This window comes from Neolamprologus brichardi, chromosome 3, assembly GCF_056152115.1.
Source record: "Neolamprologus brichardi isolate AB-2024 chromosome 3, ASM5615211v1, whole genome shotgun sequence".
Classification (NCBI taxonomy): domain Eukaryota; kingdom Metazoa; phylum Chordata; class Actinopteri; order Cichliformes; family Cichlidae; genus Neolamprologus; species Neolamprologus brichardi.
In genome coordinates this window covers 9,125,748-9,143,551 of record NC_142106.1, presented here as the reverse complement: position 1 = coordinate 9,143,551, position 17,804 = coordinate 9,125,748, and the positions used below count along the sequence as shown (strand labels likewise).

General features: G+C 39.0%; 1 protein-coding gene across 1 annotated transcript in view; it reads right to left on the bottom strand.

The window, feature by feature from the left end:
- Positions 1-688: 688 nt before the first annotated feature.
- The window catches only part of LOC148103393 (uncharacterized), a 30,523-nt gene continuing 13,407 nt past the window's right edge, over positions 689-17,804 (bottom strand). The window contains exons 3-6 of the mRNA XM_087839478.1: positions 17,501-17,746; positions 17,243-17,422; positions 16,407-16,491; positions 689-932 (exon numbers count right to left, since the gene is read on the bottom strand). Of these exons, the coding sequence (XP_087695604.1) occupies positions 689-932; positions 16,407-16,491; positions 17,243-17,422; positions 17,501-17,746 (755 nt within the window). The remainder of the gene's footprint in view (positions 933-16,406; positions 16,492-17,242; positions 17,423-17,500; positions 17,747-17,804) is intronic.

The following is a 17,804-nucleotide window of genomic DNA, read 5'->3' as shown; positions in this document are numbered from 1 at the left end:
GTTTGTGAAATGGTGTTTGTTTCCAGATTTGTACAGAGGTATAACTTTTGCTATTTTCATTCTGTCTGGAAATCGACCAGTTTGAAATGATAAATTACAGATGTCTGTAAATGGTTTTATAATAGCCTCAATGACCCTTTTAACCACTATCATATCAATATCATTACAATCCAAAGATTTCTGATTTTTACATTTTTTGACAATTTCAAAAACTTCACTTTCATCAACGGCTGTGAGAAACATAGAATATGGATTTCTGTCTATCAGTGTATCCGGTTTTTCCTGTGCTTTCCCAGGATGAGTGATTGTTCTTGCTAAATTTGGTCCAGCAGTTACAAAGAATTCATTGAGACTATTTGCCACAACATCCATATTGTATTCTTCATGGTCATTACAAATGAAATACTTGGGATAGTTCTTTTGTCCAGTCCCACGTTTTATAACACTGTTCAGGATTTCCCATAATCTTTTATTATTATTTCTATTTATATCTAATTGCTTCATATAGTATTCCTTTTTACTAAATCTAAGTATATTAGTTAACCTATTTTTATATCTTTTGTATCTGATTTTAGCATCTTTAGTTCTGAGTCTGCAGTGTAGATGGTGAAGAGGAACGGAGCCAGAACCGTTCCTTGTGGGGCCCCCGTACTGCAGACGACCCTGTCCGCCATACATCCCTAAGTTCTCACATACTGTGGTCGGTCAGTGAGGTGGTCCAAAATCCATGTAGTGCGTTGATGGTCCACTCCTGCTTGTCCTTCAGGACTGTGGGAAGATTGGTGTTAAAGGCACTGGAGAAATCAAAGACCATGATTCTCACAGTGCTCCCAGCGGTCTCCAGGTGAGCGAGGGAATGATGTAGGAGGTGAATGATGGCATCATCCAGTCCAGTGCCAAGTAAAGCCGTCTTCCTCTGAGCACCAGCTTTTCTATTGGTTCCAACACAGAGGTGGAGGGCTACATTTTTTCTTTGTGAAAAGACAACTTAAAAAAAACATTCAAACATGAAGCTTTTATCTAGAAAAGCTAAAAAATGTATCATTGAGTAGTTTTTCAACATAATCTGAGTTTTTGTGGTAAATATTTATATGTACTTATATGCCACAATTTTACTCTCTTAAGTGCTTTCTGTCTAACATTCAAACTGATGGATGCATCAGACAAAAACTTGGGTTTTGTATGTTGTCCAAGGATATTTGGCATGCAGACTGGAGCATCAAGGGATCAGTTCACAAGCTTTATAATTAGTGGATGATCTGCTCTACCTCCTGAGATGAAGCCACTCCAGGAATGCCAACAATTATCCATCTGTTTAATGGAGACATCGATTGTCCCCTTGTGTCAACATCTTGTAGTTTGGTTAATGAATAAATGTATTTCCTCACACATGGTTTATTTATGGCCACTAGAGGGAGATGTTGGACTTTAAAGACTAACATTGATATAAACAGGTCATCAACATTTCTTTAATATTTTGTCAATAATAAAATGACAGTAATGTGATTACAGTAACAGTAATGTGATTACACTCACCGGTGTTAGTAATGAACAAAATCACATTTAAAAAAAATCACCACCATCTGAACATTTATTTATTCGATGGACTTTATTGCTACCAAACAGAACTGTTCTGGACTCACACGTCCAAGTTAACCAACCACCAACATGTACAGATAAAGAGCAACAATCATAAGTTCATCTACGTCACTGATTCTTTGATGTGCAGCAGGTTTTAAGCATGACAGAGATTCTCTGCTACGAGCGAGTTGTTAAGCCGTACACTAGACAACACTAAACACTAAACAAAGCTCCAACTGTGGGTTTTAATCAGTGTTGGTCAAGTTACTTGAAAAAAGTAATCAGTAACTAATTACTGATTACTTCCCCCAAAAGTAATCCCGTTACTTCACTGATTACTTATTTTCAAAAGTAATTAATTACTTAGTTACTTAGTTACTTTTAAAAACACGATTTACAACCTGAATAGGTGATAAAGTGATAGATCTTTCAGCCCAATATTACTTTTTCTGCATAATCCATCATACAAAATGTAATCAAATGGAAACGTCTCTTTTTAAAACTTGTTTTATTAGTTTTAATCTTTTAACTTTATGCATCAAGCAAAAATTTAATTATCTGCAACATTCTCTGACTGGAAGAAATTAGTTTAACATTTAAACCTATTTTCTGCACATTCCAGCACATAAAATAAAATATTTTGTGTGTTTACACTCAGTCTTTCAAATAGATGCAAGTAAAACACAGCAGAAAATAAATAAAGTCAAAGACTAGCGGTCCTGTTGCTCTATTTTCACCTGTAAAGCAGGAGTGGGGTAGGCGGAGGTTTACCCTGGTGCAGGTGTGCAGCGGTCAGTGGAAGAATCCGCGAGTTTCTCTGTGAGTTTCCCATTACGTCGTAGCTACTCGGTGCTTGCTCGGAAGTTTAGGGTTTTTTTGACTGTAAAAAGAAGTTTTCTTCCCACGCACAACGGACACTAATGTTTTTGTCACTTTTTATGGAATCAAACTCAAAGTAAGGTCAGTACTTCCACGCTTTAAACGCTGCACGCTCATACTCTCTCTGCACTCGATATATGATCCATTGTTGATCTGCACACAGCTGTTGTCACGAACGTCGCACTCGCTTACGTCACAGTCATGAGACATTCTCGCAAAAAAATCACGGTTTTAGTAACGCAGTAACGCAGCGTTCCTGCGGGAAAGTAACGGTAATCTAATTACCGTTTTTGCAATAGTAATCCCTTTACTCGTTACTTGAAAAAAGTAATCGGATTACAGTAACGCATTACTGCCCATCTCTGGTTTTAATGTTATGGACATGTGCATATGTTATTTGGAGAATGTATAAATGTTGCTGTACTTGATTCTAATCTGCTGTCAAGTCTCATACACACAAAAATTGCAGTTACTAGAACACAGAACAAACACCAGGTAAAGCTGTTCGATCAATAAAACTAATTTCACCTGAGACAAACTGAAGTGATTTACACATCTCTGTTATCAGGCTGTGGGACATAAAGTTTAATGTTTAAAGGGGTCCAGTGTAAAGATCCACAGCTCTAATGTGCAGCCGTCACCTTAGAAATAAACAGCAGCACAGAGAGTGTGCTAAGTGGTTAAAATATTTCTCATCACCATCTGATAACGTCACGGCGAGTAGAGTGAGCCGTGTGGAAATAATAAAGGAGGATCCAAACGCAGGCACTTGTAAAGGTGTGAAGGTGGTTTATTAAATATGAAATAAATATAGATGAACTAAACTAGACTGGAAACAACTAAACTTTCAATTTCAATTTTTCAATTCAATTTTATTTATATAGTGCCAAATCACAACAAATGTCGCCTCAAGGCGCTTCATAGATACAGAGAAAAACCCAACAATCATATGACCCCCCTATGAGCAAGCACTTTGGCGACAGTGGGAAGGAAAAACTCCCTTTTAACTACAGAGCACGAACCTGAATGAGGACAACGGCCAGCAGGGAGAACACACAGGTGAGACATAGTGGATACACAGACGGACCAGCAACTACAAGACAGAAGACGCGACTTAAATGCACACAGAGAAACAGGGAGATTACACACAGGTGGGGAACACAGCTGGGAGTAATCAACGAGACGAGACAAGAGGTAAAACTGAACACACTCACATGAGACGCAGACCTTCACAATAAAACAGGAACAAGAAACCATCACACAAAGACGCAGACTCAACACTGAGAGACAGACAGAAAATGACACATGGAACTTGAACTAAACCTGCAAAAAACATGAGAACACAAAATCTACAAACTAATCCCTAAACAAGAATAACTGAAACATAGATTCATCATCATCATCATAAGAAAAGAATCCAAAATGCAAAAACACACCAAAACATAACAACTCAAAATACTGGGTCAACCTGACCCAGAACCGTGACAGATAACAACTGTTATTGTGTGGAAGAAGGGTCAAATGACTTGCAAAACAAGTTTAATGTGAATGCAGACAGGAGTCTGAGCAGAAAGCTGAACAGACATCGATAACCTTTCTGAAACCATCTGCAGCTGGAGATTTAATGTAGGTTTGTCAAGCCAGCTAATGATTGACTGTGTGTTGAACTACACCCACAGTATACAGCAGGTTTCTCTAAGTTTTTTCATCTCTGTGAGGCTTGAATTTGTTTTAATATGAGTTATATAAAGGAATATTTTGTGTTCACAGGCTGAAGTTACTTTTTTTTTATCTCTATCAACAGAAAAATAAAACGTTTGAAAATACAAATTCTGTAATTTCCAAATACAGGACATAAATATGAAAACCTATGCTACAGAAAAGTACAATAAGATGAGCAGCTGGAAGCCAAAAGAAATTCCCATCAACAAATCCTATAAAAACTGTGAAGATGAACAAACTCTGTAGTTCACAGAGTCTCTGACAGACAGAGACACACTGACACAGTCTGAACAGGTTTGATGATAATCAGAGAAATTTATCATCAAACCAACTCTGGACGTGTTTGATGTCTGTCTGCTGGATGATCAGATCATCTGTCTGTACCTGAATGTTCACTGACAACACTGAGAGTCTGAACAGCAGCAGGAGAAAAACTCTGAGACATTTCAAACAGGCTACAATTCAACAGCAGGCTGCTATGAATCCTGATTCTGCTTCTTTTTATGTTTTCTGTAGATCAGAAAAACAACAAAATCAGTAACAAGAAGCACAGCAAAAATTGACAGACCAACAAGTAGGACTAGAGATCCATTCTCTGTGTGTCCTCCGTGGTGTTTTTTTGATCTAAAAGACAAAACAACACAGAGCAGAGAGGTTAACGGTTGGAGACTATAGATGTTCATCTGTCTATAGAAGATGGAACTACAGAGACCACAGAGCTTTATTTGTAAAACAAACTTCCTGAAATTCTTAGGTTTTAATATCAACACTTTTGACTACTGCAAGTCATTATTATCAGGATTATTAAATCTTATGATTTAATAAAGAAATTTGCATACTTGCACAGAGAGGGTAAAATTATGATGACTGATAATGGAGATGAAGACAACAGACGATGAGGACAGAGAGGAACAGGGGTTTAAATGCACCAAGGAGACAGTCAGAGAGAACTCGGGACAACTGGAGACATTTCAGGATGCAGGGACTGACAGAGACGGGGAAGACGTCTCATCGTGACGAGTAAAGTTCACCTTGACTGGATGGGCAGCTCTCCATCCAAAGCTCTGATCCTAGAATCGCCCCTAAACCCACCCGAGGGATTAATAAAGTTTCAACTAATCTGATCTAAGATGTGATATTGATGAGCCCGTTAACTTACACAGCTTTCATTCCAGGCTTCAAACAGGTTCAACTTTATTGATATAGCAGCTCTTCTCCCATCTTACTGGCATAAACATTTAAAGCACTCACAGCTGCTCTGTCTACAGCAGGGTTTTACTTTCAGTCTTCATTGTGTGTTTAACCTCTTCATACTTTTCTGATATTGTAATTTTATCTTCCTTTGTAACATCTGCCGCTCTGCTGTCTGTACACTGATCCACGGCTGTGGTTGGTCAGATGTTGCCATCACCGGGGAAAATCCAGGGTTAACTTAGCGAGTTGCTAATCAGGTTCGTGTGATTGTTTTTCTCCTGACTGATGATGTTAGTGTGAATCCAGATAACAGAAAGATCCTGTGGATATGCTGAACTCTCCTCACAGTTCAGAGCCCTACAGAGACAGAAAAACGCCACATTAAACCTGCTGTGGTTGACCTCTGACCTCTAACTGATCCTGTTTGATCTGTGAAAGGATGAGCTCAGATGAAATCAGGTGTGTGAGGCAGAGAAATAAGAACAAGGCTACGTCTACACTAATGATAACAATGACACGTTTTAGTCATGTGATGCAGTCATGTGACCTATTAAACTTAGATAGCAGAGGGCATCGTACAGCAGTTGTTTTGTTTGCTCTCAGTTTTGACAGCCCTATCAGTTTGTGCATGCTTCAGATAGCTTTTCTTCAAACTCTCTAACTCTCACTCGCTTTTGCCACTTTGTACTTTTGTGTTACTCGCAGCAACAACTCCATCTCATTGTTAGTCCATTTAAAAAACTCGGTGCTTTTCCTCAACATTTTCCCGCCAGCTGAGGCAGGCCTTGCATTTCACACTTGTGCTCAATGTGGATGCATAACTCAATGGTGGGGACGCCGAGCATTTTCAGACGAAAACGCTGTTTTCAGATCTCTCCGGGCTCGTGTGGACGTAGCCTTAGTTTAGGTGTGGTTTCTATTAAGGAAGGGTCTTAAGTAAGCATGTAAATTGTGACTATTTTTTAACATTTGACACATTTATAATTCTGTGTGTTGCTTTTGTCCTTCAGCTCCGGGACTGTTCATTGTTTTGGGATGTTTATCTTCCTGACCGGGTTGGAAGGATGGACACATTTTATTGCTCTGAGTCATTTTGTAGGCCACACTTAAGTTATAGTTTGTTAATTCCCAGATTGAATAGAATTTTTTATAATTTTGTCACAGATCGTAAAACAACCTGTAGCTGCCCTCCAAGGTGCTCAGGAACTTTTACTCCTGCACCATAGAGAGCATCCTGACGGGAAACATCTCAACCTGGTTCGGGAACAGCACCATGCAGGACAGACGAGCTCTACAGAGGGTTGTGCGATCAGCTGAGCGCACCATCCGCTCAGAGCTCCCTGACCTGCACTCAATCTACAGCAGGCGGTGCTGGACCAAGGCCAGGAAGATGGTGAAGGACCTCGGCCATCCCAACAACAGACTGTTCTCTCTGTTGAGGTCAGGAAAGCGATTCTGCTCCCTGAAGACCAACACAGAGAAACTGAGGAGGAGCTTCTTCCCGCAGGCGATACGGTCTCTCAATCACACCACCACACAGTACTGACCCACACATATAGTTCTTACACACACTGAACATTTTCACTTCATCATTAAAATCACTTTAAGCATATTTGCACTGAAAAAGACACTAAATAATGTGGATTGCACAACACTGGACATTATATTTCTTCATTTCCAGTTAATACTTGTACAGCTGCTGTTATTGTGTATATATATTTATATTTCTTCATACATTCTTATATATTTCTATACTGTGTATTGTGTATTTTGTTGTACAGTTATTTTATTTTCAACTTTAATTTATATATTTTATTTATTCCTTCCTGGTTAAATTGACCCTTTTTAATTTTCATATTTATTTCCTATCTTATTCATAGACTTTTCTTTTTTTCTTTAGGTCACGAGCAGTTGTGTAAGCATTTCACTGCATATCGTACTGTGTATGACTGTATGTGACAAATAAAAATTTGAATTTGAATTTGAATTTGTGATCCATGCAGAGAAGGGCGAGGACCATGGTTGGTTGGTTCAAAGATCTGCTTCCTTTGGTCGGCTGTCAGTCTGAGAACTGCCTTGTTTTAAACGTAGGTCAGGTTTTATAGAGGTCCGACTGTCTGACTTATCTGAACGTGTAGAGAGCGTCGCTGCAGCTTCCTGTTTGGCCCCTGATGAAAACACCAGAACAAACGTGCTTATCGCAGGAAAAAAAAATCTTTTCCTCTTTGATAAAGTTTTTGTGAGAGCTGGACCGGAGGGGTTTGAGGTTTGCAATCAAGAATCAAAAGTATGTTAATTGAAATAAAAGGAGAATAAAAGGAGTGCGACCGTTGTCTGTTAACTCCCAGTGCTCATCAATGGGACCAATGACAGGAAGGTAAAAAGATAAGATTACAGCCAAACATCCAAGTGCTTGATGATAGTTTGGAAAACTTATGAATAATGTGAGTCCTGAGCCACTCCTCGTGTCCAAACATTAATGAAAATACAGCATAAAAGGCAAAACCAGAGTCAGGTTAAGAGTCCATATTTGGTGCGCCCACCTTTGTTCTACAGCACAACCTGAACTCTCTTAATCAGATCTCTTGTAATGTCTTTAAGTCGTCTTTAGGAACAGTTCTCCAGGTGTTTTAAGTGCTTTTTGTTCTCTGTGAAGATGATCCCACGCTGCTTCGATAAAGCTCCGGGTTCTGGGGAGGCCAGTCCATGACCGATAGTGTCCAGGTATTTTATTGCATTGTTAGTATGTTTAGGTTCATTGTCATGCTGAAAAATAAAGCTGTTTCTTTGCAGAAGGTATTACACGGTGGCTCAAACAACGACCGTATGTTTATTCATTTATAATTCTATCAATTTTATCACGGCCTCCAACCCCTCTGGCTAAAATGCAACCATGCAAACCATGACGGAGCCTCTACCATGTTTTACTTGTGTAGTTTGGCATGCCGCATTTCCATGACAACTTCTTGGCAGACATTTTTCTACTGAGACCATTTCTGATGAGGCTTCAGTTTACAGTCAGGTCATGTGTCAGCTGTTTGCTGGATCTTTGCCTACTTCCTGATAACATGACTTTCAGACACTCCTCAGCAGTGTTAGTAGCTGGTTTTATGCTTTAATGATTCATGGGACTGGATTCTAGGATTTAAGGACTGGACAGGAAATGTAAAAAAAATAAATAAAACAAAACAAATAACACTATTGCTCAGAATAAATTTACAAGAAAGCTTCCAAAGAGATTTCAGGCTTTGCTGAAGAATAAAATACTGACGTTGTAGCTTGTTATAACTGTACAAACTCTCTTTTTGCCGTACAAGCTGTATTCCCATATGTTTCAATGGATCAATGCCTCTTTTTTCCATTTTCCTAATGAAATATAAAAACATGAGGGGAGGTTTGAGACTTTGGGGCATCTCTGTAACTACACAAAATGTTCTCCGCTCCATTTTCTTTTTCTCACTTCCTTTTCCGTTCTTTATTAAGCCCTCATCCCAACTTTTGTTTTAGATGTGTGGCTGCCATCGAACTTAAAATTAAGTAATACGTTTCCTAAAATGATAATGTTCTCAGTTTGTACATTTGATATTGTCAAGTCCGGCTGTGTGGCAGGATCCAGTAGCAGGACAAAAAGCTAAACTAAGTGCGGCAGCTTTATTGCTGTAGCTTGAAAACTCAACAAAATACAAAAAAACAAGAAGTCAGGCAAGAGGGGAAAAGCCTGAGTGAAGGACACAACAAGGAATCGAGGGAAACTGAGGACATAAATACACACAGGCTCAGGAGAGGATGGCCAACAAGTGGGACTCATTACAGAGTAAAGTGACACAGGAAGCAAAACTGAAGATGATGCTGGATCAAAATGAAACAGGAATGAACAAACACAGAGAGCAGGACTAAGACATGTGAACGTGACCCTGGGGCTAAGGATGGACAGACAGAAGACAAGTGGGATGACATATGGGACAAGAAGGGAGAAAACACAGGGAATACAAACATAAACCTAACCTGAGACTGTCATGGTCCTGGGTCATTTTGACCGTGTTCTCAGTTTTCCTGTGGTTTTGTATTTTGTTCCTTATGTTCATTGGATTGTTTGGTTTGGTATTTGGATCCCCCCTGTGTCCATGCTGTTATTGTGTTCTGTGTTCTCCTCATCCCCTCGTGTATTCATCCTTGTTCTCTGCCTCTCTCTCTCTGCTCATCTCTGTGTACTGTGTTGTGTTTAAGGTCCACATCTCGGTGTCAGTATTTTCAGTTTCGTGTCCTCCCCGCTCGGTCATGAGTAATTGTCCTCAGCTGTGTTCCCACTTCCCTCATTACCTTCTGTGTATTTATGTCAGAGTGTCCCTTTGCTCCGTGTTGCGTCGTCCCTCTAGGTTGTGTGCATTTCCCGTGTCTTCCCAGCGCCTCAGCTTCAGTTTCTCCCAGTATAGTTTTGTATGACTTCTTATGTTCCTGTTAATAAAGACCTGCCTTTGAGTTCATCCCCGTGTGTCTAGAGCCGTGCATTTGGGTCCTCTCTTGCCTTCACACAGCCGCCACATGACAGAGACAGGACAGGAAATGCAGAAAGACACTAACATTATGAGGAACCAAAGGACTAGAAGCAAAGATAAACTCAGAAAAAAATATTATACTTTATACTAAATAATACAAACTGAACATAAATCATCACTTTAATCCAGAAAAAGTCAAAACAAAAGTCTAATTACTGGGTCAGAGGACAACAATGTTTTTATATGTTTTTATTTATATGTTAGTCAGCAACTAGTTATTCTTCATAACTACTTCCCTGAATCAGCAGTGGGTCATTTATGCACCTGCAGCTTTCCTCGCATGTGGTCATTTCTCACGGTCAAGAAGAAGAGAGAGAGCCCACGGCCCTCATAGGAGTCGTCTTTGAATAACATCACTACTGTTAGTCAAACACGTTTATAATTTTGCTGCTTAGCAAATTAGTTGGACTCAAAACACAGAAGAAAGAGGAAGAGACATTATTACAATCAAAGGGATGTTTCATTTTGTAAAGTGTAACTTTAAAAATTCTGTATTTTTTTAACCAATTTACATTATTTGGTATTCATTCAGGTGTTGGGGTTTTTTTCAGGAGAAATATCACACTGTGGATGTGGAGGTGAGGACGACTGAGTTGTGTGACGTTTTTCTCTAAGATGCCTTCAGTTACAGGTAATTCTCAGAGTGGATTTCTGGTTAATCTTCACTCTGTCATGTAAGCAGTTTGGTGCTTTCCCCTAACTAAAATGCATTTCCACTTTTAGAATTGGATTTCAGTTTAAAACTGGTATGTGGACCCACACAGGTGTGGAGCTGCAAAGAGGAAGCAGCTTTAAATGTAAGTGAGTCTATTTTTGTCGGCAGATTCGTAAGAAGTCATAAAAATAAGAAGCACGTTGACTGTGTGTTGGCTCTCTGCCCAGACTGTAAATGTGTGTGTGTGTGTGTGTGTGTGTGTGTGTGTGTGTGTGTGTGTGTGTGTGTGTGTGTGTACACGCCTACTTCCAACTAAAACCACACGACACACCCACAAACTCAGTGACTTGGAGAGCGGTGCAGTGCAGCCGTGAACACACACTACAGGACAGACGGGTAAACGATGAGCCTGTGACGAGATGAGCGGTGAGTGAAAATGTTCAGTTAATTAATGGAGAAATTAAAAAGCTGGAAGCAGCGAAGGGTTAAAAGAAAGTCTTTACCCAACAGGCTCAGATTGTGCTTTCCTTCACAGCCTTACATGGACTTCAGTAGCGTTAGAAACTGACGCTCTGTGTTCTGTTTCCTGACACATCAGCTGCTGTCTTTGAACTTCTGCCTTTAATTTTAACTGGATCAGGTGGAAACCTGTGTCATCTCTGTGTCTTAAGTTTGTACTTTATGTTTTTAAGACATTAAAGAAATGACAGAAAAATGTAAACAGGAGCTCAAAGATGTAAAAAAATAATAAGAAGAAGGAAAATAACTGTGAAAAACGCTTCTCTATAAGAAGAAACCTTTGAAATGTAGTAAGTCTCTGTGATTTAAAAACCTCCTTTCTCCTTGTCATCACGGTGAAACAGAGCTTAAGCTTTTGAACAATGAGTGATGCTGAAATCGGTGAACCTGATCTGAAATCCTCAGGTGCAGCTCTGTGAAACCTGATGCGACAGAGAATAAACGGGAAATAAAGCAACATCAAACATAGAGTGCTTCCAGATGGGCTCTTTCATAACATTGAGAAAGTGGCATCCTGGATCCATTAGAGGGGCCGTAAAGGTGGGCAAGGTTTAAAAAAGCATTTTATAGTCTAACAAAAATAACTCAGCACCTACAGACAGAATGATGTAAATGATAACAAAGCAAACAGAAGAGCCAAAGGACTTCAGGAAGATGCTAAATAACCTGAAGGAGACACAAAACGACCACATGAAATACCACAACGAGCTTTTATGTGACTGCAAACTCAAAGTGACGACAGTGAGAAACACAACAGGTTGAAAGCAGCCAGGAGACAATAAAATCCTAACATAACATGATCACAGAGCCTGTTTTTAATCACAAATCACTGCTTTTTTACTATTGAATAAGGTTTGCTAAAAAGGGTAAAAACACACTATAAAAATAAGACACAATAAAACATGTTTGCCTAAAAACGTCTTCATTATTAAACAGGTTGTAATGAAAATGTTTACTCCACTGCTCTCAACCTGGTTGTGAAAACAAGTCTGGGTGTATGGCAACCTGTGGGTGCGCTCGAATATTCAGTCTTGCTTGGGAAGTTTCCCAGCTAAGACAAGTGGCCTGTTATTAGTTGGGTGGCAGCCATAATGAGAGCTGTTTGAATTGTCCCAATGCCACAGAAAGGTGCTTCAGTGCTTATGTCATCCTTCAGCAGAGGAAACAAGGCTTCATCCTTTTTGAGGGAACAGGAGGCAACTGCATCCTATGATTCATAGCTGTGCACCATTTTTTAAATGATTGTGTGTATATTAATAATAAGTTTTGTGCTGTAACCTGTAGATCAGTTTAGAACTTTTGACAACACCTGAAAATCATACGAAGAATGTAGATCTTATATAAGCTCTCTAAATTATTACGACTTTAATAAAGTGAAAAAAAGAACTAAAATTGATTCATGTTTACTTCAGGTAAGCTGGGATAAGTGATGGATGGTGAGAATTTTTCATCAGCCATAAAAACCTCAAACAAAGAGCAACAAAAAATCAATTATTTAAAGGTTATTTGTTTCTTTGTTTCTAAAACTCCAGCCTTTATAATGAACTGATCTTTTTCATTTATATAACCCAATTAAAACAGCTGGGGTGAAGTATGATGAACATTTTGTACTCCATGTGGAAGAGAGCTGGAGATTAATAATAAGTAATAATTAAATGTAGAGAGGTATAAATACACAGTGAGTGAAAAAGAAACACTGACTGTATCCAAGTCCCACAGAGCGAGAGCGAAGTGCTCTAATAGGGTGATATGGTACTACAAGGTCATTAAGATAAGATGGGGCCTGATTATTTAAGACCTTGTATGTGAGGAGCAGGATTTTGAATTCTGGATTTAACAGGAAGCCAAAACAGGAGAAATCTGCTCTCTCTTTCTAGTCCCTGTCAGTACTCTTGCTGCAGCATTTTGGATCAGCTGAAGGCTTTTCAGGGAGTTTTTAGGACATCCTGATAATAATGAATTACAGTCGTCCAGCCTGGAAGTAATAAATGCATGAACTAGTTTTTAGTGTCACTCTGAGATAGTCACAAAAAGTTAGTCAGTGGTGCTAGTGTCATTATATATAAATGATATAAAAATGTACTGTTTATAAGGTTGGAGAGACGGAGAAATAAGTTGGATGAGTGGCAAAGCATTTCTCCCACTGAAAAACCTCCATCCAGATGAACAAAATCTCTTTAATAAACTGAAGCTCAGTTCACAACCAGCTCCTCTGCATTTTCAACAAGTCTGAGCTCATTAAAATGAATCCAAATGTTTGATGACTCTTTCTTAATGTGATTTTTCCAAACTCTCCACATGCTCTTACTGTTTAACTCATTGTTGGAAGCTCATCATTTGAAAATGTTTCAGGCATATAAGTTGAAAATATTGGCTCAATAGTTTTGAATGCATATTTAGTAAATATGATAACAGTCTCTGATCTGTGTGAGTTTACAGAAATGCTCTTACAAATAACTCACATGTGTTTCTTCCTCTATTTCAAATGAACACCTCTGTGTTCAAACACCAGGAGATGAAGCTTCTTTTTCTTTCTCAGAAACAGACTCGTTAGTGTTAACCACAGAGGACAAACACACAGAACTTAACATGGTGTGAACATCTACAGACAGACTAATATATATTTGACTGATACCATCATGCTGTTAAATGTAAAATCATTTACTCATAATCCAAACTGGGTTTATTTTACACATCATCACCAGTTTCTTAAATTCAGCTACTTTTGCTTCTATGACATAATTAATCTTAATCTAATTTAATGTCAACCTAATTTAACATTAAATCTTAATTCCGTCCAGCTCAGTGTCTCTGACTCCTCCCACTACAACACTGAACAAACCAAGAGCACCAAATGCTGCAGTTCCTCTAATGTCCACTGGAGATTTATAGAGTCAGTCACTCTCCATAGACACTCATGTGAACATGTTCAACTTTACAGCAGAAATAAAAATGTATACAACGTGCTATTAAAAATATATTTGGTCTCTATAGCTAACACGCCTTTATAACTCACCTGTTCAAATGTTAATGAGGCTGAAAGTTTGCATTATTAGGGGCGTGGCCTCTTTGAGAGGTGGCTGGACACAGGCTGCTGTAACTGCCAACTGTCTGTTAGGCTTCACCTCAGCCAATTGGACCTCTGGACCATCTTTGTGCTTCGGGGGTATTTTTAATGCAAATGTGTAACCAATACTATGTGGCTCATTGCATAAACAAACATTAGCAGTTCTGGTAAGTTTAAATCTAGGATCTTGTTTTTATGTTACAAAGCTCTATTTAGCAGCTATCAGTGCCTTTCTGTTGACTCCTTACAGTCTATGGAAGCAGCTTGATAACCAAGCTATCTGACACTAGCTAATAAATTAGCACTGCACCCTTTCATCAAAACTAAATCGCTCTTGGCAATAAAGACAAACATGATGTTGCTAAAAATGTTAAGGCTGGAAAAAGCAGTGGAGATTTAAAACAGAGAGATTCAAATCTCCATGTTTGAATGAAGAGAACATACAGTTCACACCTCACCCTGGGCCCCCAAAATGACTTCTGCTTTGTTTGACTGTCTGCCGTTGGTCTGTGATACTTTAATATCAGTGTATGTGAATCATCTTCAGCAGCTTTGTCTGAATATGCTGAAATTTGACGGTGATATAATCATAATTGAATCATAACGAAACCAGATATATCAGGAAGCATCAGTGTTTAAAACAAGTGAGAACAAACCCTCAGAAGGAAGGCGTTTGCTGTGGGAATAAGTGCTAAGAAATTAAAAAGAAATACAAATCACATTTTTATTTTCCTACTGCAGATTTGCTGCAAAATGCTTTTTTTAATTCCATGTATTGTATGTATTTTTTGAGTTTTTTCATTTCACTTCTACAAAAGAGGCTCATAAAAAACACATAAAAAGCATATTTTTTAAGACATGAAACATTTTTATAAAACCATGAAGCTGTGATTCCTTATTAAAGGACACTTTAAAAAATCCATGATGCAATATATGAGTCCTATGGGTCTATGGGTTTTCTCAGTGAGAAAAAAAAGGCTTAAGACATGTAAAAATCTGTGGATGTCCTCTGGTCTGAGGTGCTGGGGGGACCAGTTAGAGACCAGCAGCTGGACGTCAGTGGTTGGACTGGTGGACTACTTCAGTGAAGAGTAGACGACGTCTGGCTCTGGTTTAAAGTCTGAACACAAACACACACAGTTCAAACAACAGGAAACATGATTACAAGCTTTGTAGTTCAATCAAGAGCTCCAATCTGCACCTCTCTGCATCACACACACTCCCAGTTCAGACTTTACTGGGAACCAGCTCAGATACACATCACAGAGCTTCCATATGAATAACATTGTAGTCTAACTCAGATGTTGGTTGGGGTTGATGTTCTGATATAAGATATTCACAGCAATTCACCTTATTTTTACCAACTCAGAGACCTTTTTGTACGACCTTCTCTACTCCGTTAGTACATTTCCCCCAGAAAAGGCCAAGAAAGTCATTTATATCATTTATGGAGGCTTTTGGCTCTTGTGCAGGTTGTCTTCAGACTGTTGATCATCACTGTAACACTGTAACAACAGTCTGTAACATCACTGTAAGTTTGAGTATCTTTAATCTGATATTACATAACAGATGCTGTATTTCTACATTTGAAGTGGACATTTTCTGCCAATTTCCAGCTGCATGTTTTTTTTTCTACTACAGTAGCTTTGCATGATTCACAGTTCAGTATAATCCTTCTTTACATGGGGCCTTTGTGCAGCCAACTGTGTTCCCTCCTGTCCCTTTAATCAAAACTCTCTTCTGATTGGTTGATTAAACAGCATGTGGGTGGGGCTTTAATGGTTGAGATGGACATATTGATACCCTGCCTCTGTGACATCATTCACACACAACAACAAATAAAAATAGACTGTGGTAGAGTGTTTGGAGCACTCTGCTTTCTGAGCTTTTGGCTCACAGATATTATTATTATTATTATTATTATTATTATTATTATTATTATTATTACTGTGATGATATTTGTTGAATAAAAATGTATTAAAAGTTAATAAAAACGTAATATCATAGTTGTTGTTCAGCATTGTTTCAAGACCAACAGGGTGAATTTAATGACTCACATCTTGCTGCTCATGGTTCTTTAAGTGAACTAGACAACTTAACAGGAAATCATTTGTCACGGAGAGCTCACAAGTCTGAGCTCGAAGACTGAGCATTGATGTGGTTAGCTTAGCTTAGCATGATGTGTGGAAACAGGTTGTGCGGTTGGGTTGTCTCTGTTAAAGAGCAGTTGTACCTTGGACTCCTCTTTCTGATGGTTTTGTCTCCAATACTGACGTCTTCAGCTCTCACTGCTGAGTAAACCACAGTTGTATAAATCTCTGCAAAATAAAACACATTTAAATTACAGCAGGTATGAAATCTGCACATTTTCTTTATTATTTGTAATGTCTATAAAAAAAATCACACGTTTTTTTTACAGAGAGCAGCAGGTTTTTGCTCTTTTTCTCATTTTAACAACTCTGAGTAAGAGGAACTGCCGGCTTTTGTGTGAAAAAGGAAGCTGGTGTCCACAAAGCTGCCATCTTCTTTCAATACAATCAGACACACTTCATCATGAAGCGAATATGTTGTCCCAACATGAAAACTGTTATTAGCCAAAGTAGCACACGCGGCAGTGACAAGTCTAACCAGAACAACAAAACTCTCTCTGAGACTGGAAACCACCTAAGATCCCAGATACAGTGTTTCCAGTGAATGTATGTTACATTTTTTCCTGTGTTGTCACTCTGCATTTAACTTTCAGCAACAGGAAGTTGCTGCTGTGGTTTTACACGCAGGAGGTAATAAAAATATATTTAATGAAGACAAATCATCACATTAAGACCCTCTGAGAGAATGAAAGAAAAACACATAATGATATTTTCTCTCTCCATACCTTTAACATTACAATTTCTTGACAACTTGTGTGTCACTAAAACCAAAATCAAACACATCTGAGCAGTTACAGCTCTGACACCTGTTCTCTGGGCCAGACGAGCCACATTTGAATCAAACTATTCAAATGAGCTTTTTTTTCATTCAAAACAACTGGCTGCCATCTCAATGCAGTGCAGACTGACAACAACCAACCTTCAGGTTTCAGGTCAACATCTCTTCTCACCAGTAGAGCCAGTAACACCAGTAGAACCACAACAAAGTCTGACCCAACAGAGATTAACACAGGAAGAACAAGATGCGGGGCTGATGTAGGGATAGAGGTGGATGTAGATACAGGTGTGGGAGTAGATGGAGATGTGTTTGTAGGTTTCCCTTAAATAGACAAACAATAATCATTAGTTTATTGTGAATGTTGAAAGCTGCAGAAACACAGACAGGTGAGTGTGTCACCTGTGACAGTGATCCAGCTGGATGGAGACTCTCCATGACCGCTGATGTCACACTTGTAGAGGCCTTCATCAGACCTGGAAACATGCTGGATGGTCATGTGACCTGTAGGCTGCTTCCTGATGAGGGAGCCATCTTTATAGAAAGCAGCTGGGAGGTTGGAGGGAGTGGTCTTTGTTTTACAGAGCAGAGTGACGTCATCTCCCTCCATCACAGGGAGGACAGGACTCTGCAGGATCACTGATCCACCTCAACACAGAGACAAACTACAGCATTTCATCCATTTACACACAGCTTCATCAACACT